At 41.0% G+C, this 26,304-nt stretch overlaps 2 protein-coding genes across 6 annotated transcripts in view; one reads left to right on the top strand and one right to left on the bottom strand.

Moving 5' to 3' along the window:
- The first annotated feature begins 8,811 nt into the window (after positions 1–8,811).
- LOC116334515 (gap junction alpha-10 protein-like) lies at positions 8,812–10,275 on the top strand. Its single transcript, XM_031757944.2, has one exon. The coding sequence runs from the start codon at positions 8,812–8,814 to the stop codon at positions 10,273–10,275; it is 1,464 nt and encodes a 487-aa protein (XP_031613804.1).
- Positions 10,276–11,824: 1,549 nt separating this feature from the next.
- LOC116330260 (transcription regulator protein BACH2-like) overlaps positions 11,825–26,304 on the bottom strand; it is an 83,284-nt gene continuing 68,804 nt past the window's right edge. For all 5 annotated transcript variants that reach the window (XM_039602921.1, XM_039602922.1, XM_039602925.1 and 2 more), the window contains 2 exons: positions 19,439–19,645; positions 11,825–17,854 (listed from right to left, as the gene is read on the bottom strand). In XM_039602921.1, coding sequence (XP_039458855.1) covers positions 17,414–17,854; positions 19,439–19,645 — 648 coding nt within the window. In that variant the 3' untranslated portion in view covers positions 11,825–17,413. The remainder of the gene's footprint in view (positions 17,855–19,438; positions 19,646–26,304) is intronic.

The raw sequence follows: 26,304 nt of genomic DNA on the forward strand, positions 1-26,304 counted from the left end.
GACGAGCATGAGCAACCTATGCAGATCGGACGCTCCCAAATTTCCCCGGAGGAAAGAGCACGCAGATGGAGGTCCGGTGAGTGCTTTTACTGCGGCCGCAAGGGCCATCTCGCCAAGGTCTGTCCAGCACGGCCAAAAGGTCTCGCCCGCCGGTAGAGAGGAGGATACGGGTGGCGAGGTCTCCTCTTCACATTCTCCTCCACGCTTCATGCTAGCTGCTAAAGTGACTGTCCACTCTGCCTCTCACTCCCTTCAGGCGCTGATTGATTCCGGGGCGGAGCAGAACTTCATGGATGCTTCCCTGGCTCTCAAACTCAAGATTTACACACAAGCATTGCCCCACTCGTTGCAGGTCACCGCGTTAAATGGTCAGCGTCTCCCCGACATAACTCACATCACAGAACCCGTGTCCCTAACTCTGTCTGGGAATCACACTGAAATGTTACAGTTTTATGTCTTTCAAGCCCCTCTCACACCCCTAGTGCTAGGATTTCCATGGTTAAGCCAGCATAACCCCGTACTCGACTGGAAGGAGGAGAGGGTTCTGGGGTGGGGGGAGGAGTGTCACATGACCTGTTTAAAAGCAGCTACTCCCATAAAAGCATCTAACCCTCAACCTCACAAGCCCCCTGACCATTCAGCCATCCCATCAGAGTATCATGATCTCAAGCAAGTATTTTGTAAGGACCGAGTGCGCTCTCTTCCTCCTCACCGCCCGTACGATTGCAGTATTGATTTGCTCCCAGGTGCACCTCTTCCCACTAGTCGCTTATACAGCCTCTCTCAACCTGAACGTAAATGCATGGAGAAGTACATTAATGAATCCGTGGCTAATGGACTGATTTGCCCCTCTTCATCCCCCGTGGCTGCCGGGTTCTTTTTTGTTACTAAGAAGGATAAAAGCCTTCGGCCATGTATTGATTTCCGGGGCCTCAATAACATTACCATTAAGAATAAATACCCTCTGCCACTCTTATCCTCCGCCTTTGAACTCCTGCAGGGGGCGACCATTTTCACTAAGCTCGATCTGTGAAATGCTTACCACTTAGTCAGGATAAGAGAGGGAGACGAGTGGAAAACAGCCTTCAACACGCACCTGGGCCATTTTGAATACTTGGTCATGCTGTTTGGACTAACTAATGCTCCCGCTGTGTTTCAGGGTCTAGTCAATGATGTTCTCCGAGATTTCATCAATCGTTTTGTGTTTGTGTACCTTGACGACATCCTCATCTTCTCCCCCTCTCTCTCTGATCATGTACGCCACGTCAGACTGGTCCTGCAACGTCTCCTGGAGAATCGCCTGTTTGTTAAAGGGGAGAAGTGCGAGTTTCATGTGAGTACTGTGTCGTTTTTGGGCTACATCATCGAACAGGGCGATCTAAGAACCGATCCAGCTAAGGTACAAGCAGTCTTGGACTGGCCCACTCCGCCTAACCATAAGCAGCTTCAACGGTTCCTCGGTTTTGCCAACTTTTATCGGAGATTCATCCGTGACTACAGCAAAATTGCTCTGCCACTAACCCATTTAACTTCCCCTAAGGTACCTTTCTGCTGGGATGATCAAGCTCAGGAGGCTTTCTCTCGGCTAAAGAAATGCTTTGTGTCGGCTCCCATCCTCCGACAACCGGATCTCAAGCGACAGTTTATTGTAGAAGTGGACGCCTCGGATGTAGGGGTCGGAGCCGTTCTCTCCCAGCAACTAGAGGGTAAGCTCCACCCTTGTGCTTACTTCTCCTGTCGTCTCTCTCCCGCAGAGCAGAACTACGACATCGGGGACAGGGAGCTGCTGGCAATTAAACTCGCCCTGGAGGAGTGGCACCACTGGCTAGAAGGCGCAACAGAACCCTTTGTAGTATGGACTGACCACAAGAACCTCGAATACATCCGGTCGGCTAAACGACTAAACGCCCGACAAGCCAGGTGGGCTCTGTTTTTTACCAGATTCTGCTTCACCATCACCTACAGGCCCGGTTCTCGGAATGTGAAACCCGATGCCCTGTCCCGCCAATTCACCTCCTCAGAGGATCCCACCCGTGAGGCTCCCATTCTCCCTCCCACATGCGTTATCGGAGCCCTGTCGTGGGAGATCGAGTCCGCCATACGGGAGGCCCAGCGGGCAGAACCGGATCCAGGGACTGGCCCCCCGGGATCGCTCTTTGTTCCCACATGTGTTCGCTCACGGGTGCTTCAATGGGCCCACGGGGGAAAACTCACCTGTCATCCGGGCATTCATCGCACCGTCACCTTCATCAAGCGGTTCGCCTGGTGGCCTACTCTGGCCAAGGACGTCCAAGAATTCATCGCCGCCTGCCCAACCTGTGCCCAAAATAAACCTGTCAACCAGCCCGCTGCCGGCCTACTTCATCCCTTACCTACGCCGAGCCGCCCCTGGTCCCACATTGCGGTTGACTTTGTCACTGGTCTTCCGCCGTCATCAGGTAACACAGTCATCCTCACCATTGTCGACCATTTTTCTAAAGCTGCCCACTTTGTTGCTCTCCCCAAGCTCCCCACTGCCCTGGAGACCGCCCGGCTTCTGTCAACTCATGTGTTTCGCCTCCACGGGATCCCCGCTGAAGTGGTCTCGGACCGGGGTCCGCAGTTCACCTCGCGTGTTTGGAAGGAGTTCTGCACCTCCTTGGCGGCCCAGGTCAGTCTCTCGTCAGGTTTTCATCCACAGACCAACGGTCAAGCAGAACGGGCCAACCGTTGCTTGACATCCACTAATCAGACCACCTGGAGCGAGCAACTGACGTGGGTGGAGTACACTCACAATAGCCTTACCTCGTCAGCCACGGACGTCTCTCCGTTCGAGGCCTCCCTGGGGTACCAACCTCCCCTGTTCCCTGCTATCGAAGGTGAGCACTTTGTGCCCTCTGTTCAGCAGCACCTGCGGCGGTGTCGGCGCGCATGGCGGGCCACTAGAGCTGCCCTTCTTCGCACGGCAGACCGGAACAAACGGCAGACAGACCGTCACAGGACTCCGGCTCTGGCCTACTCACCTGGACAGAAGGTTTGGCTCTCGACCCGGTACGTACCTCTCAGAACAGAATCGCAAAAGCTCTCCCCCCTTCATAGGACCGTTCGAAGTGGACTCCGTTGTTAACCCCGTTTCTGTGCGTCTCAAGCTCCCCAGGACCATGCGTATCCACAATGTGTTTCATGTTTCACAACTCAAACCCCACTGTTCCAGTCCTCTGTGCCCTCCTTCTGGACCCCCTCTGCCCGCCCGGGTCATTGCTGGCCATCCGGCCTTCTCCGTGACTCGGATTATGGACGTCAGGCGCTGGGGTCGTGGCCTGCAGTATCTTGTGGACTGGGAGGGCTATGGCATCGAGGAGCGTTCCTGGATCCCGTGGGCGGCTCTGCTGGACCGGGGCATGGTTCGGCGGTTCCATGAGGCTCACCCTGAGAAGCCTGGGGGTCGCCGGGAGGCTCCCGTTTGGGGGGGGGTGTTGTCACAACCTGCGGGATCAGCAAGGCGCTGATCAGCATCTCTCCACTCCTAGCCCCCCTTCTCTCCTCTTTTTCCTCTCTCTCTCCCCTTCTCTCCCCTGTTTTGCCGGGGCAGAACTCATGGCGGGTTCATGCCCTCGGTCCACGCCTTCCCGGATTGTGCACACCTGGGCCTCATCAGACCAGCTGGTATATCAGAAGGAGGAGATCAGCTGTTCAATGCTGGATTGTTGTGAAGGCTTCTGTCAGTACACACCCAGCTCAAGTTTCCCATGCCTCTGTCTCAGAGACTTAACGTGTTCCTTTGTTCCTAGATTCCCCGGACCCGTTCCCGTGTTTCCCCGTGTGGAGTGTGGAAGGAGTGACAGGTCGCTAGTGGAGAGGAGAGAGGCTGTTTTGAGCGCGTGTGTGATTTCCCCGTTTTCCCTGGAGCCCTGGACCCCTGCCCCTCACGTCTTGTATATAGCACTAACCCCGCACTGTCTGTACATACACTTGGTGAAGGTCTGTAATAAACAATCTCTGTTTGAACGCTACCCAGGAGTCCTGTGAGTGGATCCTCTAAGCAACCCGTGACATGGATACTATAGCTCTATAGGAAAGAAATACTATAGGAAAGAAATAAGAGCAAGTTTTTCTTTGGCACTGTAGCCAGGCTCTCATAGCTCTGTTGAGCCAAGGATTCCTTTAACCTTAACTAGAAATAACTTAATGAATTTATTTATTTATAGTTTATATTCTATTTATTATTTTTTTTAATTTCACAAAAAGAAATTTAGCATTAGAGAAAAAATAGTCCCAACCATCTCACAGATATAACATTATTTGCAATATAGCTGATATAATTTAGTCGTTTTCTGCAAATGATCTTTCTGAGTTAACTTCAGTAATTACTTCCTCCAAACCATCAATGTGTCTTTTAGACCCAATTCCTATAAGACTGCTCAAAGAAGTCCTGCCATTAATTAATGCTTCAATCTAAAATATGATCATTCTATCTCTATTGATAGGCTACGTAACACGGGAGTTCTAGTCAGGTTTCAAAGCCAGTTACAGCACAGAAGCAGCTTTAGTGAAGGTTACAAATGATCTTCTTATGGCCTCTGACAGTGGACTTTTTGGCGTTTGATACTTTTGACTATTTTATTACAGTGATTAGAGCAGACTGTAGCTATTAAAGGTACTGTGCTGTATTGGTTTTAATCTATCTGTCTATCTAACAGACTCCAATTTGTTCATGTAAATGGAGAGACATCTTCACACCCTGAGGTTAATTTTGGAGCTCCACAGGGTTTCGTGCTAGGGCCAATTCTGTTTGCATTATACATGCTTCCCTTAGGCAGTGTCACTAGAAGCCACAGTATACATTTTCGCTGCTATGCAGATGACACCAAACTTTATTTATCCATCAATTATTTACGCTGAATGTGTTAAAGTCAGAAACACTCAGATGACCTCTAATTTTCTGCTTCTAAATTGAGATCATCCTTAAAAATCTTAATATGGTATCTAACAAGATGCTTAATCTGGATGGCATTACCTTGGCCTCCAGTAACACTGTGAGGAAACTTGTAGTTGTTTTTGACCAGGATATATTCTTCAAAGTGTATATCAAAAAATGATGACAGATGACCACAACTCCCTAAGCCTGGTTCTGGTGGAGGTATCTTCCTGTTAAAATGGAGTTCTTCCTTCCCACTGTCACCAAAGACCTGCTCATAGGGGTCATCTGACTGTTGGGATTATCTGTTTTCTCTGTGTTATTGTAGGGTCTTTACCCAACAACTGTTGTGAGTTGGTGCTTTAGAAATAAAATTGAATTGAATTGAATTGAATTGAATTGAATTGAATTGAATTGAATTGAATAACTAGCTTCATGTGACCACTTTTCCTGACTGCTGATAGTGAATCGCAAAAACAGAAAGGCACACTGTGTACGTTTTACTCATGTCATAGTATATGTCCCTAAATGCGGGTGTTTTTACACAAAGTGTCATTGCTTGCTGACAAATTCCAACCCTTGCAGCTCAGATGTTAGTCAGGCAGTTGGGTGGAGTTCCTCATAAAGCTTGCATTTGTTGTGTAACACAATGATCCTGGTGTGACATCTAGCATTTGGCCTCAGTGGCCACAGCAGTAGCTTCTGAAGGGAAAATCAAATCAATGCTTCATTGACTCTGTCAGAAAGTGATGGAAACCTAATTAAAGGCCCTACAGGCAAAGCTGGTCATTTTATGCAGGCAAGCAGTAGGGCTCTAAAATCAAGCTAGTAATATGCACTATTACTGCAATCTGTGTTGTATGGGAGGGAATCTGTAAGCACAAACATGTCTGAGAGACAGTTAAAAGTTAATTGTCAGGGAAAGAAACATTATGTTAATGGTGTAGTGTGACTTCATATTAGTGTAAATCTTTTTCATGTATCAATTTCATTTTTTGCTGTGGAATTTTTAAAAAGCTGCAGAATTTTTGTTTACTACAACGTTTCAAATGTACACATAACTGACTAAAGAAGTCCTCACAACATGAAACAAATCTGCAATATACGAGAATGTTTCTACAGCAGCTCAAGTCAGGAGATCTGACTGCAAAGACACTGTGCCTGTCCATTTTGCAGAGACCTTTCAGTCACAAGATAATAAATCAAATAAGAACATAACTTAGCCCTTGTTGGACATTGAAAGTATTCAGTTTTATAAAGCACCTCTCCAGTGGCTTCACTTCAGACACCGAAGCTGGGCATCCCCGTTTTTATATTGTCTATGTAATTGTGTTTTTCATAATCACTATGTGTAACACGACATACTAGTCCTATCTCACACTGCATTGACAGTGTGAGATCAGTATTTTAATATCATTGTGACATGAATGCAAAAACATGTGCTCCCCAACTCCAGGCCTCGAGGGCCGGTGTCCTGCAGTTTTTAGATGTATCCTTGATCCAACACAGCTGATTCAAGTGGCTAAATGACCTCCTCAACAGCTCTTGCAGTTCTCCAGAGGCTGGTAGTGAACTAATCATTTGATTCAGGTGTGTAGACCCAGGGTGAGATCTAAAACCTGCAGGACACTGGCCCTCAAGACCTGGAGTTGGAGAGCCCTGTTCTAAGGAATAGAATATACACTGTCAAAATATGAGTGTCAGTGTGTTTTTGGCCAAAGTCATGAATATTCTTTCGTTACCTTCATGTGTTTACAATAAACCTGTATGCACTTTGTTGGATTTAATTTACACAGCAGGGTTTGTAATGGATCTAATCACACGCATAAGACAACTCCTAAGGTATAAGTTGTTGACACTGAGGCAGGTAGGACATAAGCCATAAAACCACAGTCTCTACATTAGATGAGTGAACTTTGAAATTTGATGTTAAGATGTCCATGCTGGCTCAGTTATCTTTATGTTGAGTGTACCAGAAGCAGGCCCTGTGCGAAAGACCAGCCATAGACATAAACCTAAACTCGCTCCACAGGGAAGAATTATATCGAATGCATAGTTTGGAGTTGGAACTGTTGGCGTGGGAGAAAGGAGTAGGGTGGGGGCAATGTCCCGTCGAGAGGCAATCAATGCTTACATCCTGTGAACTCTGCATGTAACACAGGAAAGCACTCACAACAAACAAGCAGCCAGAAAACACAGAGCCATATAGAACCAAAGAGAGAGGAGAGTTCTGGGATGTGGACTGGATTTTTGGATGGGCACAAAAAGACCTCTAGATAGCTCAATGGGGTAGCCGTACAGACCCATTTGGTTCCCAGGATAAAAATAAACACAATGAAGTGCATCAAGAGGCCAAGAGGGAAGCCATACCAGTGACATGTAAGTGCTTCTGAAATGGTTGATGCATTGAAACGAAAATATCTGTTATGTCATCCTCTCCAATGAGGCCCTGAATGACTCGTTTAAACTAGTTTTCTCAAATGACCAAAATAGTCTTCCCGTATGGAAAATAAAGAAAGAGATTTTAGTAAATGTTTATGTTTAATATATGTATTGTGTGTTTTGTAAGACCTTTATTCCTTATACTGTGATTTACATTAAAATGTCACCTATTCGACTTTCTCAGGCAACATAATTATACGAACAGGGATAACATAACATAAATTAGAAAACCTATTATTGGATTGAATGGAAAACATTTTTTCACTCATTGTATGTATTTAAAATATTGTATTTTGTTGTGGTTATTGTAAAACAACAGGAAATTTTTCCAGCTGAATTCATGACTTTGTAAAGAATAACACTGTTTGCCCTGAAGCAGACCAGGTGTGGTTTAAAGAAGAATCACAATAAAATCATTGGCGCAAAGTCATCTTGCTTTCAAACAAATGTTTCTGAGCCCTAGACTCTTGTACGAATCTCTATGAGAGTAATGATAATGTTAGTGGAAATGGACCGGCATTTATATAGAACTTTTCACGTCTTACCAACCATTTAAAGTGCAACATGCAACATGAACCATATATTCATATGGGGCTTTATTCTATACAACTTTTGTCTACCTTTCATTCATGCTCAATTTAGAATCCCATTTGATCTAACATACATGTATTTGGATTGTAGTGGGAAGCTGGAACACCCAGAGGAAAACTGCGCAAGCTGGTCATAGGTCTCCTCACATTCCTTATTTTCTTATGCTTATTTACATAACTATAAAGCTGCTGTGTTGTAAAACAGCAAAAAATCCCACTGTATCTTCTCTTGGCTCTTCACCACACATTTGATGCAGTTTTGTTGCTGTTTTATTTTAGTTTATTGCTGAATTTATACACAAATGGGGATTAGTTGGGTTCATAGGCTGGAATCTTGGTTGTGCGTTTTCCTGTATATAAGGGCATTGATGTGCATGCTCTGCAGGCCAAAATCTGTGCAGGTCATTGTTTGTTTGCAACCATTCTGTCTTCTTGTGTTTTTTGTGTTTTTGGCGCTATTTTAATGATTTTCAGAAAATTCAATAATTGCACCGGTATCTATAGATAGAATTGTCATAAATAGTAGAATCTGTTGATACAATGAACAATATTTAAAAGTTGATATTAAATCTGGCAGCACAGTGGCATGGTGGTTAGCACTGTTTCCTTACAGCATGAAGGTCCTAAGTTCAATTCTGCCATCAGGCTGGGGTCTTTCTGTGTGGAGTATGCATCGGGTACTCCAACTTCCTCCCATAGTCCAAAGACATAGTTAGTGGGGATAGGTTTACTGGAAACTCCAATTTGCTAAAGGATGTGCGGTGGAGGATGGATGGATATTAAAATGTATTGAACCTTGTGTTTTGTGTGATAATGGGTTGTATTTGAATGCTCTATCTCCACAGTTTGAGTATGTGACAGTGACATGGTGAGAAGCTGACCATGGGTGACTGGAACCTGCTGGGCAGCATCCTAGAAGAGGTCCATATACATTCCACCATTGTGGGAAAGATCTGGCTTACTATACTCTTCATCTTTCGCATGCTTATTCTGGGAGCAGCTGCTGAGGATGTATGGGATGATGAGCAATCAGAGTTCGTCTGCAATACTGACCAACCAGGCTGTAAGGCAGTCTGCTACGATCGTGCTTTCCCCATTTCACTAATTCGCTTCTGGGTCTTACAAGTGATTTTTGTGTCTGCACCTTCACTTGTCTACATGGGCCATGCTCTTTACTGCATTCGTTCATTGGAGAAGGAACGTCACCGACGACGGGCCCAGCTAAAGGAGGAGCTTGATGAGGCTGAGTTGGCGTTGGATGAACAAAAGCGGGTGGAAAGAGAGCTGAGGAGATTGGAAGAGCAGAAGAAGGTGAAGAAGGCACCTCTGAGAGGCTCTCTATTGAGAACATACATCATCCATATCCTTACACGCTCCGTGGTGGAAATCTGCTTCATCCTGGGCCAGTATATACTATATGGTGTCCAGCTGGAGCCTCTCTATAAGTGTGAGAGACTGCCTTGCCCCAACAGCGTAGACTGTTACATCTCTAGGCCCACAGAGAAGACGATATTTATGGTCTTCATGATTGCTATCGCTGGTGTCTCACTTTTCCTAAACATTCTAGAAATATCCCACTTAGGTATCAGGAAAATCAAACAGGTGTTGTATGCAGAGAGGTACACAGAAGATGACAGTTTGATTTACAGGTCCAAGAGGAAGTCATCCTTACCACATCTCTGTGTAACAAGCAATGTATCACCTCACGATGGGCCTTTGACTCAAACCTTCAAAGTGATTCCAGGGGCGGACCTGAAACCGAGTCATTACAACAGTGGGCTCAAAGCCAACCAGGACACACCAAGACACAACAGCTTGGCTCATGTGGGGCACAGTCAAACCATCTATATCTATCCCCAAGCAAGGAATCCACCCACATCTGCCCTGAGCTGTGCAATCCAAGCTCCCCAAACCAGTGAGGGATCTGCAGTCCCCACAAACCTGGACCTCAATCAAGCCTGGATCCCTGTCATGTCCACTGCAGATGCTAATGAAACAAGCCACAAGGACACTCATGAGGAAGACCATCCTCACCCCAGCCATTTGGAAGCTCTGCTGGCCAGTAGCAACGTCAGGCCCAGAGCTATCACAAATCTTAATGAAAATGAAAGAAGGGAGTCAGTGGGGAGCGAGTTCCTGATCCCCAACACTAGGAAGACTAGCTTTATGATCAGGCCACCATCTGAGAGCTTGTCATCCATGACTGGCTCCACAAGTCCCTCCTTACATACATCAGAAGAGTCAGATGAACTGGGGTCCTTGCAGGGAGACATGCCGATGATGCCACCAGCCGGAGGCCGAAGAATGTCAATGGCAAGTAAACAGCAGTCTCATGTCCCTAAATAACAGAACACAACTGTCCAGAAAGTTGACCTCACCTTTTGATGTTCAGAGGCTAAATTAGACTGTACAGTACTATAATTATATACACACATAACTGTAATGTGTGTAATTGTAGATACTCTACTTGTGAATCTAGCTAAGGCCCAATACTATCTATTCAGGGTTCTGTGGAAATAATGATTAGAATTCCAATTCCCCTAAATTATTAGAGATAAAGACATTAAATGGCCTCACATTTGTTTGACCTCTTGTTAGAAATTAAAGGACACATCAGAGTTACAGAGTCAGCAAATAATTATTTGACTATAATTTTAATTGAAGAGCTCAAAATGGAAAATGTGTCAGTCCTAATGAAATATTACTTTCACACTTGGTACATATTGTATTTTTATTTTATAAGACAAATTTCATGGATGATTTGCCAATGTTTAATTGTTCTGAAATTAAGAGTAATTAGAATAGATTACAAATTAAACATATATGTTAAGCACACACGCTTTAATAGATAACACTGCATTAACCTTAAGATCCCATGTCTAACTAAATTGGTTGGTCCAAAGCTGTATAGTAGCCCTGACACAAATAAAATAAGTTGTATGATAATAATAATAATATAATGAGTCATTCATCTTTTTGCTTTTTCTAAATGTGATGAAAACGTGACAGTACATTAAAAGTCAGAGTTGTCTTTTTGTCTTTTCCAGAGTATGTTTCTGGATATCTCCTCAATCATGAAGAAGTGAAGAGACAAGGCTAATGCCATGGCTGTAAGAGCTGTTGTCCACAACCCAGCTAGGTCACAAACAAGGGAGAAACTGTATCAATGATCCAGCCATCAACATTGATCCACTCAAGTCACATGTGGCCCAAACCACTCAGCCATGATGAGGCAGCAGACTCAGTGCCAAAGCACCTTACAATGTCTACATGTTCACATTAATAGAAAAGGATTTTTTTTTTTTTTTAACATGGACATCTTTCAGTGTGTTGGCCAAATTTTTTTATAATTTTTCAGGAAAAAACAAAAAAGCCCCACCCCATTATTAATCATGGAGCATTGTGCTTAAGAGGATCTGTTTGTTTCTGTAACATGTACTTTATAAGCTTAAGTACCTTTTCTAAGTCAAAGAATTAATTAGAATCTGTGTGTGTGTTCTGGTTCTTCCTACCTTGGTGGGGACCAACAGCCCTCGTGGAGACCAAAATCCAGGTCCCCACTGGGTTGAAGGCATTTTTTATACTCGATATGTGGTCAGGGTTACAATTGGGTTATGGTTAGGTTTAGGGTAAGAGTTAGGGTTAGGCATTCATCTTTGGTGGTTTGGGTAAAGGTAAGTGGCTATGTCAATGGGATGTCCCCACGAGGATAGCAACAGCAGACGTATGTGTGTGTGTGTGTGTGTGTAGTGCAGTGCAGTGATTTCATGTGGAATTATACTTTATATTGTATTAAAATGAAATATTTATTAGCAAAACAAAACAAACAACCCCCCAAAAAACTTTTTTCAACAACTATTTAAACAAAATACACACAAACACACACACACCACTATGGAATTTCCATGCTTTTTATTTTATTTTTCAACAACGAATGCCCAAGCAAAATGTATGTTTTTCTCATATCAAATAACCAAGGCATGGCATTGCACAATAGTTACAAAAACAAAACAAAACAAAACACTGGTCATTTGAATATTCAAAGATTAAAAAGGAAATGAAAAATACTAAATCTGTTTCGAACAGTCATGTTGCAGGTAAAATGAAAATGTAAAATGTACAAATACTATAAAAAGTTACAAACAATGCCACAGAAGCTGTCTACTTGTCTGTCCTATGGTCTTTACTCATGAAGAGGTATGCTGAAGCATGCAGGTAGATAAGTGTTACGAGTGTGTTCAACTGTTTATTTTTTGTTAGCTTTGTTTTCTTAAAACAACAAGTTCACAATCCAAGATTCATTCATTCTGTAAACTGGCTGGATAAAATAGGTAACGCTATTAGTCTGCTATCAGATATCAGATCACTGCAAACTGGAGGCATCTGAAATTTTAATGAATGTCAAAAAACTCTTCCCATATACCCAGTGCTGTGTGCCAAATAAACACTGTCTTCAGTTTCCTGGAAATTCTGACAAATTTATCTTTCAAAGTATAACATTACGTAAAATAATTTAAAGCAGCATTTCATTTCATTGACACAGGTACAATGATATCATTTTACCATAGTAACATATGCTGCCACTGTAGTCTCTGTCTTAAATTTACATTTGAACTGGCATTACATGCGCTACATGACTTTTTCTGAAAATATTTTTAAAAAAGATTACTACACATTCTACAAATGTTGTACCCTGACGTTTGGATTTCTGAAATTCAGACCAGCAAATGATACCTTTGACTTCACTGAAGTAAAACCTTCAATCAAACCAAAATCTTGTTAAATTTACAGTCAAAACAAGGCACAGAATCACTGCATGAAGTTTCTTCATGACTGCACAAAGTGCATGTGGTGAACAGGAGTGAAAGAATATTGGCAACATAATTCTACAATATGACGTTTTTCAGTCTTACAGCAGTTTTATATCACTCCTTTTTTAAAATTAGGGATTAATTATTCCAAAATGTACAACAAAATTTTAATGTTGACTCAAAGGCAAGTGTAGGTGATATTATGATCGCACACAATACATTCCCAAAAAATATCAAAACCCAAAATATTTTTCACATATCTTTGCAATTAGTGTTTTTTCCCCCTGACAAGCCTTTTTTTTTTAGAAACCAGACATAAAATAGGTGGGTGTAACTGGGTCAAGCATTTTATATTCACTTCTTTAAAATTTGATGGTGTTTTGTTACAGGGAAAGGGAATATTCTGTAAGAAACAGTGTTGTAAGCTCATCAACAAATATGGATCAGATTAATTAGATCAAGTGTACATCTCCTTTATCCAGGAGGACATTTGAGAAAGCATTGAGCATATGAAAAAAACCAACACACACAAAGGAAAAGAAGTTATAGCACATAATCTTATGGATAAATACAAATAAAAACAATGATGATACTGTGAGATAACCCAACACATTTTCAAAACAAAGTGTTTTTAATTTTCAAAAGATCTATTTATTTCAAGTAATTTTTCCATTTCAGCACTTTTATACAAACCATGCACGTTCTGTGATTATTCCACATTTTCATAACAATGTTTTCCAGTTTAATGATGTTTGTTAATTACATAACTTTTTAATATATTGATTGCTGGCTCTCAATATTTTCAGAGGGGAGGATGTCACAAATGGAAGGTTCATCAATAATGAAACAAAATGCCTGAAATAAACTTATGGAAGTTCTACTACTGGACCCTGGTGATGACAAAATTTGATTGCCTTGTTTTGTGACACTTACAGTACAGTTTTTTATAAGAGCAGTGGAATTTCCAGTGAATAAAATATTCATTTGATGCTTTAGTCTATACCCTCTAGCAGTACCAGTTAGAATCCTACTCTTATCACAAAGCCTTGAAACTTTTAACCAATCTAAATAAAACATCAGCATTTCTATTAAAATGATATATCAGTGTTAATTTTATCACTACAGTTAAAAGACCATTTACTACTCTACATTGTAACAGACTCACACCTCTTTATGTTAAAATATTACAACTTAAAAGTACGAGTGACTTGCAAATAAAGAACAGTGTGTGTGGCAATAAGTGAGTGAGGGACCAGCTCATGGTCAAAGCTGGCATGTCAAGCTCACATCCTATCCATTAAGAGTTTTACTTTTTGAATTTAAATATCCTATCGTCTTTATGATAGGATATTTAATAGCTTCACATTTACATAATCACACAGGGAAATTTTGACTCTTTATTTCCTGGGTTGATATCTGAGAATAAACAAAAGTGTAATATTAGACTTTCCTGTGCTAAAAGTGGCACAACCCACATTAAAATGCCACGGGCATGCTTCATCATAATGCTCGCTGTGTAGCAGCAACAACACAGACACCAGCAACACTCACCCCTGCCACGTGCCTCACCATTGACATTTCAACGGATGAATCTGGCATCCCTTTAAATCAATATGTGCCAGTGTGCCTGAAACTTTGAACCACCATGCAGTATTACAGATACTGATGCGTATGTAGAGATTCAGTATTTGCTTGGAGTTTCAGCACATTGAAATCATTTGTTAATTTGAAACTGAACATGCTGCATTGAATACTTTTCAGCACGGTTGTCTTATGAACAATGCAAAATGAGTGCAATTTAATGCATAATTACTACAAACACTAAAATATGACTAATACAATAAATACATGGGTCAAAAGGAAAGAAATAACAGAATATGATTTCCTTACACGTCTCCCTCTGAGCATGGAAAGTTATAAATTCTATTGTCCAGTTCCACAAATAGATTCTATGTACTGGTCTTTAAACTGTCGATTACAGACCGTACCAGCATGACTGAATTTTAAACCCATTATAATGGATAATATATCCCAATGATTCAAGACATTATGACCTCTATTAGACAAAGCCAAGAATGTTGATTATTTTATAATTTCACATGTGAACATGGGATTTACTAAAGTTTAAAATCCAGCAAAACAGTGACTTCTCATTGTTAGCATGTTACAATTGAGAGAAATGCCTAGCCTAATTTAAAGCTTAATTTTCTGGGGCTAATCAAACACAGTGGTAATAGTGATAACATGGTCAGCAAACCATTTGGGAGGAGTTTCCTTGGAATCACCAATCTTTCCTGGCCAAATTCCCAATGAGAAGAATCCAGATAAACTAATAACAAAAACATCTCTGTAGAAATGATCCATATAAGATCACCGTTTTTTAACAGTGTCTATGGCAATATTGAAGTGAGGGACTAGTTCGATCAAGCACAGCAATAACATGGTCAGCAAACCATTTGGTTGGAGTTTCCTACCAATCCGGATATAAAAGGAATACAATTCTGCATAAAGCTTGTCAGCAGATGGAAGCATTAGGTGTCTCCTGGTAGACAGCTACACTCATGTTGGAGTTTAGTGTGACTGTGTGAAACCAACATCAGCAGACGGCATGTTACTTCAAATCATCACAATCTTTTGAAACTTCTCATTGGACACCTTGGATTCTGTTTCTCTCCACTCTTCCTCTAGACTCTTGGAACTTGATTTTCAAATGAAATGCAAAATTTACCTTCATCTGAAAAGATGACTTTGGACCACTGAGAAACACACCAGTTCTTTTGCTTTTTACCTTAGCTCTGGTAAGATGCTTCTGACATTGTCTTTAATTAAATGGTGACTTTATAAAAGGAGCAACGTCTGTGCACGGTGCTCTTGATGCACCAACACCAGCCTCAGTCTACTCTCTGTGAAGCTCTCCCAAGTTCCCAAGTGGATATATGCTATTTATACTATTTTACTCAAGCTCAACATTAATGATTTTCAAATGTTTTGAATGTAATGAATACAGAATATATGAAAGTGGCCTTGTTTTTAGAGGAAAAACTTTTCACAGTAGTCAAATATTCTTATATGCAGTAGTAACTGTTTTGAGTTATATGCATTATAATCAAAGACAGTAATTTCTTTGTAAGCTTTGTTAAAAAATGGCCAGCTAATAATACTTCATTTTAGTCTTTGTCAGGATCAAGTGAAACAGGTCTGTGTAGAAACCTTCCAATTTACAGGAAACAATTTGGAACATCTAGAAACCCCAAACCCAGTTTGAACACCATATATGCAGTTTTGACAAAGATCTGCCAAGCTTAATTTTATAGTTTTTTTGCATGCTGATTTTTATACTAAACTCATATTATAAAGACCAAGTGAGAAAATCTTCAGGAAAAATCTTCAGGAAAAATATAAATATAAAGTGACCCCTATGGAAACCATCTATTGGAAACCACTTAGTTGGCTTCATACTTAATTTTAGTGCTAACATCACAAAGCATGTAACCAATTCCATGTCTTCCCCCTTAGATGTACTCGGCAGTGCTTTGACTCTGGAATGTATCTCTGCCTCTTTAGTAGAATCATTTAAAAAACACAGAAGACAAAGATAAAAAAAAAAAATACACAAAAAAGTAAAGCTCAAGTCTGACATAAGAAATTCTAAATGTATATGACAGCTCATTTAATTTTTGTCTTCCAATGTGAAATTTTATAAATACAGAACTTTGGTAACATTTTACTTTAAAGGCCTGTATCACTTAACAGTTACTGCATCAATTTATAGAGTCAAGCCTAAACTGTTTGATATAATCAGATTTACTTCAATAGTTTTTCAATAGTTCATTTAGATAGAATATTTGTATCATTAATTTCATTATCTGTCTAAGGGGCCATGGTCTGCAAGAGACTGTGGATACCCCTGCAAAAATATCCAGGAAAGTCAGCATGGCCTAGCTGAGCTCTCACTAAAATTAAAAACACTCAGACTTGTCCAATTATAGCTCCACTATTTAACCCAAACACCAAAAAGATCTCTAAAAATGGCTGTGGTTTTAGTTTGGATTTATGTCACCTTGGTCATGCCCCAACCATAAGTAAAGGTGGGATTCCCTAAATTATAGACATTAGAATATATATATATATATTTTTTTTACCAATTCATGGTTAAATAACTAGAGGAGCATCAACAGACTGAAGTAAAATGGGTGCATATTCAAAACAGCTTAAAGCTACTTTATATAAATAACATTAATAGAAATAATAATACTAAACTAAACTAAAATTTTCCACATTTCAGTGGTTCAAAATGAAAACTGACTTACAATATATCCAAACATTTACCACTAATCATTTTTGCACATAAGTAACTGTCAAGATTAGACAGGACTGCAAAGTAAAGTTCAGGTTTATGGTAACAAGCATATCACTGTACATTCTGTAGAATTCCTGAGTTTAGCCTCCCATGATGCATGAGAGAGGGAGGGAAGATGATAGGAAGAGAATCCAATGGAACACAGAAAGAGAGAGAAAGCTGCCAATGCTTTTATTTTATACCAGTCAAAAAAATACCTGTTGAACAATATTGAAAGACAATACTGGTATCATTCATTAAAAAAAAAAAAAGAATAGAAACAAATGCTTTAAATATCAAAGTATGCACAGATTGTGTCATTTAGCCCCAAACTCTAAGCACAGTCTTGTCTGTTGTGTTCTTCTGTTGTGCATTTCACAGTCATCTCCTGACAGAAATCCACTGTTACAGTGGGGCTACATACTTTGTCAGTAGATTCAAGCACTAGTGAACGCTCAGGATCCTCCTGCCTTAAAGGCAACATCTCCTCTGCAGGCTGCCTATCCTCTAACCCCTCCTGATTGGCATCCAAATTAGATGTACAAGCAACCTCACTTTGTTGGGTCACAGGTGACGTGGGCTGGACAGACCTGTCCTCAGTTGAAGGTGATGAGGGGTTGGATGTGAGATCAATGCTGGCAAAGATGGGCGATGGCTGGCTGCCTTGCACCTCCCTACACACTTGCTGGGAGAGGAAAGAGAGGTTCTGCAACAGCTCGGACATGCAAACCTTCAGCCTGTTTCGCTCGCTAAGCAGCTTCTCCTTCTCACATACCTGGGTTCACAAGACAAAGCATCATCAGGTTATCATGACATTGCTGTTCCTCATTGCTGATCACTTCATCAGGTAAACTGCAGCCCACTTCCAATCTGGCCCCATACCTCTCATTACAGTTATAAGCCTGTGAAGAATCTTTTAACTCAATCTCATGTCTACACGAGCAGCCTCTGCTTTTCAGTAAAAGTTGCAACGTCAAGTTTAGACCTAGTAAAATTTATATATCATATATTGTTACATAACTGACAAGTGCCTACAAGATTGATATTAGGGAGTTTCTTAATAGGCTTAATAGCACTGGAGCTGGGAATCAATAAAACAACTGTCAATATATTCCAACAGATATTTACGTACAGCAGGAAAAACCCCTGCAAAAGTGGACTGACAATGATCCACTATTGCTTAACATGAGAAAAATGAAGGAGGGTTCACGTTCTGGCAGTCTTTAGTAGTGACACTATTTTAACCATTTAATTTTCTTTTTTTTTTAAATGAAGTTTCCACCTCTTGGCTTTGCTTTGAAATTCTATGCATAAAAATTCTGAGAAGAATTGGTGAGAACGGGAGCCCTGGAAAAGTCCAACTTCTATTCCAAACAAGTCTGACTACTTGCCAGCAAAGCTGGAGGTCACTGCAGGTGTACAGGGATGGTATGCTGGATATTGCATACTCCTAAAGCAATACCCACAGAATCCACAAACCACAGGTGGACTTGTTGGGCAAACTCCCATGCACCCTGAAATAACTTTCAGAGAAGAAAGAGCTAGTTCGAAGTTCCATGACCAGGGTCAACACCACATAGTGTAGTGAGATATTAATAATGATGATAATCTCCTTTTCAGTATTTTGGAGTAGACTTTTCCAGTGAAGCTGAGTAGCATGATCGCCCTATAAGTCGAGCACACAATCCATGAATCGCCAATCCACTATAGCATCTGCTGTGTTAGGTCTATTGTTCCAAAAAGCCAAATATAATAAATGTGAGGTTAGTACCAGCATTTGTGGATTTAAATTATATTTCAAGCTTATGGATCACTAAGGGTTTACAAAATGCATGTAAAAAGAAAAATACATTGTACGGTAATTCCTAAAACAAAAAACAAAAGAGGCAAAAAATTATAAAAAATACAAAAATAAATAATTTATTAATCTATATAACATATAACATACTCCAATGGACCTCAAGAGCAACCTGAGGTTAGTAGCTTGCCCATATTTGGCATGCAGGCTGGAGCAGCCAGGGACTGAATAACCAACCTTTCAATTAGTAGATGACCTGCGGAACCTCCTGAGCTACAGCCACCCCCATATTGTCTTCTTTAACCATATTTACAAATTCCCTGTAAAAAGTTTATCATACTTTTTATTGCTTTTAAATCTGTGAATGGCTTAGATACATTGTTAACACGTTCACTGGACAGACCCTTAGAGCATTAGATTTTCAATGTGGATACTGGAGAACATGTTAGATTAAAATATGGCTTAATAAGTGTCACATTTCCATTTTATACCCACAAACCTTTTATTATTATTATTATTTTATTTATTCAAAGTGTGTGTATGTGTTTTAGTTTACCATACCAGTTTGTGAATCTCGCTCTCCAGGTTCTGGATGCAGTCTAGCTTCCTCTTGCGACAGCGCTGGGCAGCAATACGATTTTTGCTGCGCCTGCGGATGTCATGGATGAATTCCAGCTGTTCCGAGGTCAGTTTATGCATCTTGATGAGAATCTGGAAGTCATTGCGTGGCAAGTTGGTGATCTGGTCCACAGGAAAAGGCAGCTTCACCTACAAAAATCAGGTCTTTATTGCAGTCTATTTAATTTTAAATCAAACGAAACTGTTGCCAAGGAAATTAAGAAAACTATATGTTATGTTTAAGATATTTTCTATTTACATTTAAAAATATAGTTCATATAGAATGCTGCTTGGAAGTCTGCGAACCCTTAAACATTTCCTTTTTTTCTGCATTAATATGACCTAAAACATTAGATTTTAACCTGTCCTTAAATTAGATGAAGTGAACTCAATCAAAAAAAAAAAAATCAGACTCTTCACGTATTTATACAAGAAAATGATTTAACATACATATCTGTCATTTTTCTATATCTACGACTTCAGTGGGATCACATGCTCTGATCTTTTCTCTGCTTTTTGCAGATGATTTGGTTTTGTAGGTGTCACCAAGTGACAACCACGAGCCTGCACTGGGATGTCTTACAGTTGAGAGAGATAAGAAATGGCATTTCCAACTCTGGAGTCATGGCTCTCACCTGAGTCGCTGCCCCAAGTGGAGATGTTCAACTTCAACTGTCTGAGGGTCTTCGTCATAAATCATTATATGAAGTGGTGCCCCCAGTGAAGTACTTTTACCCAGCTATAAATTTGAATATTTTTACATTGTGAATATAAGACTTCAACATAGAACGATTTAATATAGACATAACTGTTATCAGTATGTGTTCAGAAATGGAAGTAGTATTCAATTGTTGCAGTTGCATGTTGTGAGATGGAGTGTACTGTGATATAAAATCCACTAGATGTCAGTATTCTTTGTGCCTGAGATGGCGCACATCTCAGGCACAAAGAACAGAGGTTATCACAACTCTGCCTTATCAAAACAGTTATAGTTCTTTCTGTGTATTCTTCCTCTTTCCATGGAAACACGCTGGCATTTTTTTTCATTTATTGACTGAATAAATAAACGACTCCTGAACACATTTAAATGCATCTGATTAAAACTATTAATGCATCGACAGACATGTTCACCACTTCTTTTTGCTCTTACTGTTACATTGCATCAGAACAGTCCACTACAACAGGACAACCTCTCCTCTTCAAACTAGCAATGCTCTGCACAACAGTGCCAACATTCAAGTATGGTATCATTTATTGTGCTGACAATGGGAAGAGGCACTTATTTACTGGAAACCTGTCACAAAAACATACCATTTGCACCCATTTCTTTTGTTGAACTTAGGAAAAATGCCAAAGACAACACATTTTGACAGCTATAAAATGTAATTTTTGATCCAACAAGGTGATTCCTCAAGAGCTATTATATTATATATCGGCATAGGGTGCTATGTTTAACCTGGACAACATAGATATGGCTTGAACTGAGGAGAAAAGAAGAAATGACAGGCTTAAAAACAGCAAATGAATATTATCTGAAAGTCACTTTCTTTGAAAAAGACCTAACACAGGACCTCAGAGATGCATCTGGCCCTTCAGCTGATTCACAAACTGTTCGTAAATGGTCTCGGTGGAAGGGTGGCTGGAGAGAAGCCATTCCTCAGTAAAGGCTATAGGGAGCAACAGCCTAGCTATGCCAAATTATACAAGAACTGGACTGAACATCAGTGCCGATGGGTCTTATGGAGTGGTCAGATTTTGATCCACTCTGCAATATCATATTGAAAGAGTCTGTTTACCAAAAGCTTCATTTGTCAGCATGAAAACTATCCCAAATCAATGTAGTAAAAGCATAACTGGCTAGAAAAACACACAGTCAGTCCATCAGTCATGGACTGGCCTCCAACATTTTTGCTCAGTACTGTATATATTCATAACTGGCATAACTGGAGCTTGGGTCAGCAGTAGGGATGGGTATCGTTTAGGTTTTATCCGATACCGGTGCCAAATCGGTACTTTTGAAACGGTGCTGGTGCTTAAACGGTGCTCGAACCAGTGCTTAAAGAATGGAGAACACAAACTTTGTCCAAAAACCTCTTATGTTTTTATTTTTAGCAGTCTCTTTTTTTCTGCAAAATGATGAGAACTGTACTAACATATAAACATCATCTGTGCAAAGATTTATGTTTTTAAAGTGAAACAGTGAAAAATTACAGCACTGTCAATACATGAATATCCAGACGTACAAAAATGTCCAATTTTGGCACACAATTGGACACCATGCCAGTTTTTAGGTATTTAAGAGCAGAAATTCATTAATTTTATTAACATGCCTAAAAATGCTTTTTTTAAAAATACATTTTTGAAGAATTAACCACACATTTACATGGTAATGGGCCTTTTCTGCGCATGGAGCGCTTAATTGGCCTCTGGCCCTTTAAACTCTGAGGGGCTGTAACTTTGGTTTCTTTCGGTCAATTTGCATGATTGACACCACTTTTTAATTGTTTGAGCCAATAGAGTCACAGTAACAATGTCACGTTCACGTTACTTCAACCAGTCAGACGTTCCAAGGCCAAAACCCACGTGGGCCCAAATTTACTGCATGTGACGTCTGTCCAGTCACGTGTCTATAGGTGGGTCTAAAATGGAGGTTGTTGACAGAAAACGGCTCTGATGCGGCTAGGTAGGTGTGGTAACTGCTGATAATCATGTGGCTACCGGCTGTAAGAGCCAATTAAAGGTTAATTTTATTGGTACTGGTAAAATGATTAGAGGAGAAATATACATGTTTGATGTTAAGAATATAATTTCTAGTTAATTTCAAAATACTGTTTTGTTAAAGGTATAAGAATATAGAAGTGCGACATTCTAATGCGCTTTTTAGTATTTGGGCTTCCGGCACACTGTAGTTACGTAGTTGGGGAGTCAGATAAGCTGGAAGCAACACAGTTTTTTGACCGAGTCTTGCCATGTAAATTCAAAGTTTCAATAAACATCTTTTTTGCAAGAAAAGAGCCTGGACTTGCTCGCGTTTCAAATGCATGTTGCCGGACTGACTCCTAAAGGTGGTACAGAAGAGTGAAATAGAGAAGGAGTGCCGCCACTACAAAAGTCAAAAAACTCGCTTCACCAATATGTGGGGGATCGGCTGCGTGGCGCTCGGATGGAAGGGCGCAGCCTAGCGGAATGTAAGATAAAAGGCGCTGCTTAAGGATGCTGGCACAGAACCGGATAATTCTTTGGATTATTCTTTAGAAGAAGGTAACAAACTCTCTTATTACTTCGTGCTGTAAGAGGAAACGGACGTCTTTCGGCGGCTCGTTAAGTTTGGTGGAAAACGAAAGTGAAACTTAACTTCCCTGCCGTCGTCAACCCTGCTCTCTTTTTTCTCTCTCTGCCTGTGGGACTGCATGTTGTAAAACAGGATTTGATGCAGTCAATGTGGAGTTTTTGGCACGTTATGAAGCTGGTTTACACTATGTCTATTAAAAAAATCTAAGAAGACAAATAGTGCATGCAACTTGAGCCAATAAACCCCTGAAACTTGTAAGATGGCAGATGAAAGAGAGGTGGGAAGAACGTGTAAGTTAACAGAGAAGGCTTTGGAAGAAAAATTACAGAGATTCATTGCCTTAAGAAGACGAACATTAGGAACAATCACAGGCAAAATAAAGGAGATAAAGACAATGATGAGTGATGCTCAGAACCTTCAAAATGTGAAAGAAAGGATGGAAAGTGACTTTGCATTGGCTCTGAATGAGTTTCACAGTCACAATAACCAGGTTATGAGCCTTTTGTCTGAAGAAGAAAAAATGTTTGACCAGGACAATTGGTTTGAGCCCAAAATGGCATCAATAAGAGAGTTTATGAAAATAACAAAGAAATAGATAGCAGAGGATCATAAGCATATGATTCCAAATGAAGCTGAGCAGCAGGAGCACGTTACAGATGACTTGGAGGAAGCTGTGAACCCAGATGACAGCGCATCACAGGTTGGAGCTAGAAAGGATGCAGTTCATAGCTCGCATGGGTCTCAAATCAGCCGAGCATCTACAACATCTAGAGTTTCCTCCACTCGTGCTAAACAGGAGGCAGAACACGCAGCCTTGTTGGAACGAGCCGCAGCATTGAAGAAAAAGCAAGAACTTGAGTTAGAGTTGGCTAGGATTAGGCAACATCTTGAGCTTGAAACAGCAAGAGTCAAAGCGGAAAAGGAAAAGTTAGAGTTGGAGACTGCACTAGCGGAAAGTCAAGCAAAATTAAAGGTGCTCAAAGAATATGAAAGATCTGAAGATGGTCTGAGCAGTTATGTGTCAATACAAAGATCGCAAGGTCGAGGAGTTAAAAAGGAAAGAGTTGGCATAATGCTCCCACAACAAGCTGATGTGAGTAGTCACGCTAATTCACAAGTGCAAAACTCACAGGTACCACAACTGTCTCATCCAGTCTCCACTCATGGGCTTAATGCTCACATTAACAGAAGTGATGATCTATTGTCAGTCATGCAGAAACAGAATGCAATCACTGAGTTACTTGTGAAACAGCAGCAGCTGGCTCAGTTGCCAACAAAGGACATTCCTGTTTTTAAAGGTGATGCACTACAGGATAAGGCCTTCATAAGAGCCTTCGAACATGCAGTAGAGCAAAAGACTGATAACGATCAAGATAAGCTGTATTTTTTGGAACAGTTCACTGCTGGCGAACCACAGGAGCTAATTCGCAGTTGTGTTCACATGACTCCTAGCAAAGGTTACCGTGAGGCCAGACGGTTGCTACATAAGCACTATGGAGATGAGCTAAGGATCGCAAGCGCATTCATTGAGAAAGCACTCAAATGGCCGCAAGTGAAAAATGATGATGCAAAAGCATTAAATGCTTATGCTATGTTCCTGACTGGATGTTGCAACACCATGGAAGATGTTGAATTTTTGGAAGAGATGGATAATCCAACCAATCTACGCACAGTGATATCCAAGCTGCCCTACAAAACCAGAGAACGCTGGCGTGTAGAAGCATTTGAACTCCAAGAAAAGAAGGGCAAAAGAGCAAGATTTGCAGATTTGGTGAACTTTATAGACCGCCAGGCTAAGATAGCTATGGATCCACTCTTTGGTAATATCCCAGACAACCGTGCAGTGACAAGTGGAAAGACTGACCAAAAGGAAAGATATCCAGCAAAGAAGGAGTTTCGAGGAAGCAGTTTTGCCACCAACATCTCCGCCGAGAACAAAAGACAAGAAACAAACGTTAAAACTGAAAATTCAATCAAGACAGTGAGTGCCTTTGAGAAGCCATGTTTGTATTGTCAGCAGCCTCACACTCTTGCTTCTTGTGTCAAGATTAAGAATCAACCACACAAAGAACGTGTAGATTTCTTGAAGTCAAAGGGACTCTGTTTTGGATGTTTGGTTTATGGGCATCTCAGCAAGTTCTGTAAGCACAGAATGGAATGTAAAGAGTGTTCACTAAAGCACCCAGACATTCTGCACAGCCAGAAAAAAGAAAGTTCTGTGGAAACAAAGAGGAAGGATGCTACTGATGGTAATGAACTTGTGCTCAAGTTCCTGTCAGTCAAGAGACTTGTGGGCTTACAGGGGCCGGAGAAGAGGAATGTGTGCTCTCTATAGTACCAGTCAAGATCAAATCTAAAATAAGTGATAAATATATAGAGACATATGCCTTTTTGGACCCGGGAAGCACGGCAACATTCTGCACTGAAGATCTACAAAGGAAACTGAATGTTAAAGGAAAGCCTACACGGATACTTCTAAGTACCATGAGTCAAGAAAAGCCAGGAGAACAGAAACTCATGAACAGTTTTGTTATATCAGGCCTGGAAGTGTGTGGGTTGGAAGATTCCAAGTTCGTTGACTTACCCAAGGTGTTCACTCACACTAGTATACCTGTGAGTAGTGGAAACATACCCAAGCAGTCAGACATTCAGAAGTGGCCTTATCTACATGAAGTGAGGCTACCAGAGATAGAGGCTAATGTAGACCTGCTTATAGGAGCCAACTGTGCAAAAGCAATGGAGCCATGGCGTGTCATTAATGGACAAAATGGAGGTCCTTATGCAGTGAAGACCACCATTGGTTGGGTTGTGAATGGACCCATAAGAAAAGAACTAAATGATTCAGAAAACAAAGAACCACATTTCTCAGTAAGCCGAATCTCCTTAGTGGAAGTTGAGAAGCTACTGGTCCAACAGTATAACATCAATTTTTCGGAACGTAATTATGACGACAAAGAGGAAATGTCACAAGAAGACAAACAGTTTCTACGAGCAGTAGAAAAGACAACGACCTTCGAAAATGGACACTATAACGTTGGATTGCCACTTAAGAATGAGAATCTGCAAATGCCAAACAACCGTTGTGTTGCGGAGCAGCGGTTAGCATGTTTGCTCAGGAAGTTTAAGAAGAATCCTCAGTTTTTTGAAGATTATAAGTGCTTCATGGAAAACATCATCACCAAGGGCTATGCAGTTCCAGTGCCAGACCATCAGTTGAGCCGTGACGACAACAGAGTGTTCTATATACCACACCATGGGGTGTATCACCCGAAGAAGAGAAAGTTGCGAGTCGTGTTCGACTGTACGGCTTCATACCAGGATATGTCTCTAAACAAGGAGTTACTGCAGGGACCGGATCTGACTAACACGCTGGTGGGTGTTCTTTTAAGATTCCGTGAAGAGCCAGAAGCGCTGATGGCAGACATTGAATCAATGTTTTACCAAGTCAATGTACCAGAAAGAGATGCTGATCTTCTTCGTTTTCTTTGGTGGCCAGATGGCAAGCTGGATGAGCCCA

This window comes from Oreochromis aureus, linkage group 19, assembly GCF_013358895.1.
Source record: "Oreochromis aureus strain Israel breed Guangdong linkage group 19, ZZ_aureus, whole genome shotgun sequence".
Taxonomy (NCBI): domain Eukaryota; kingdom Metazoa; phylum Chordata; class Actinopteri; order Cichliformes; family Cichlidae; genus Oreochromis; species Oreochromis aureus.

Bases quoted from the DNA above. Each gene is read 5' to 3' on its own strand.
- LOC116334515 (XM_031757944.2), top strand. From the start codon at position 8,812: ATGGGTGACTGGAACCTGCTGGGCAGCATCCTAGAAGAGGTCCATATA.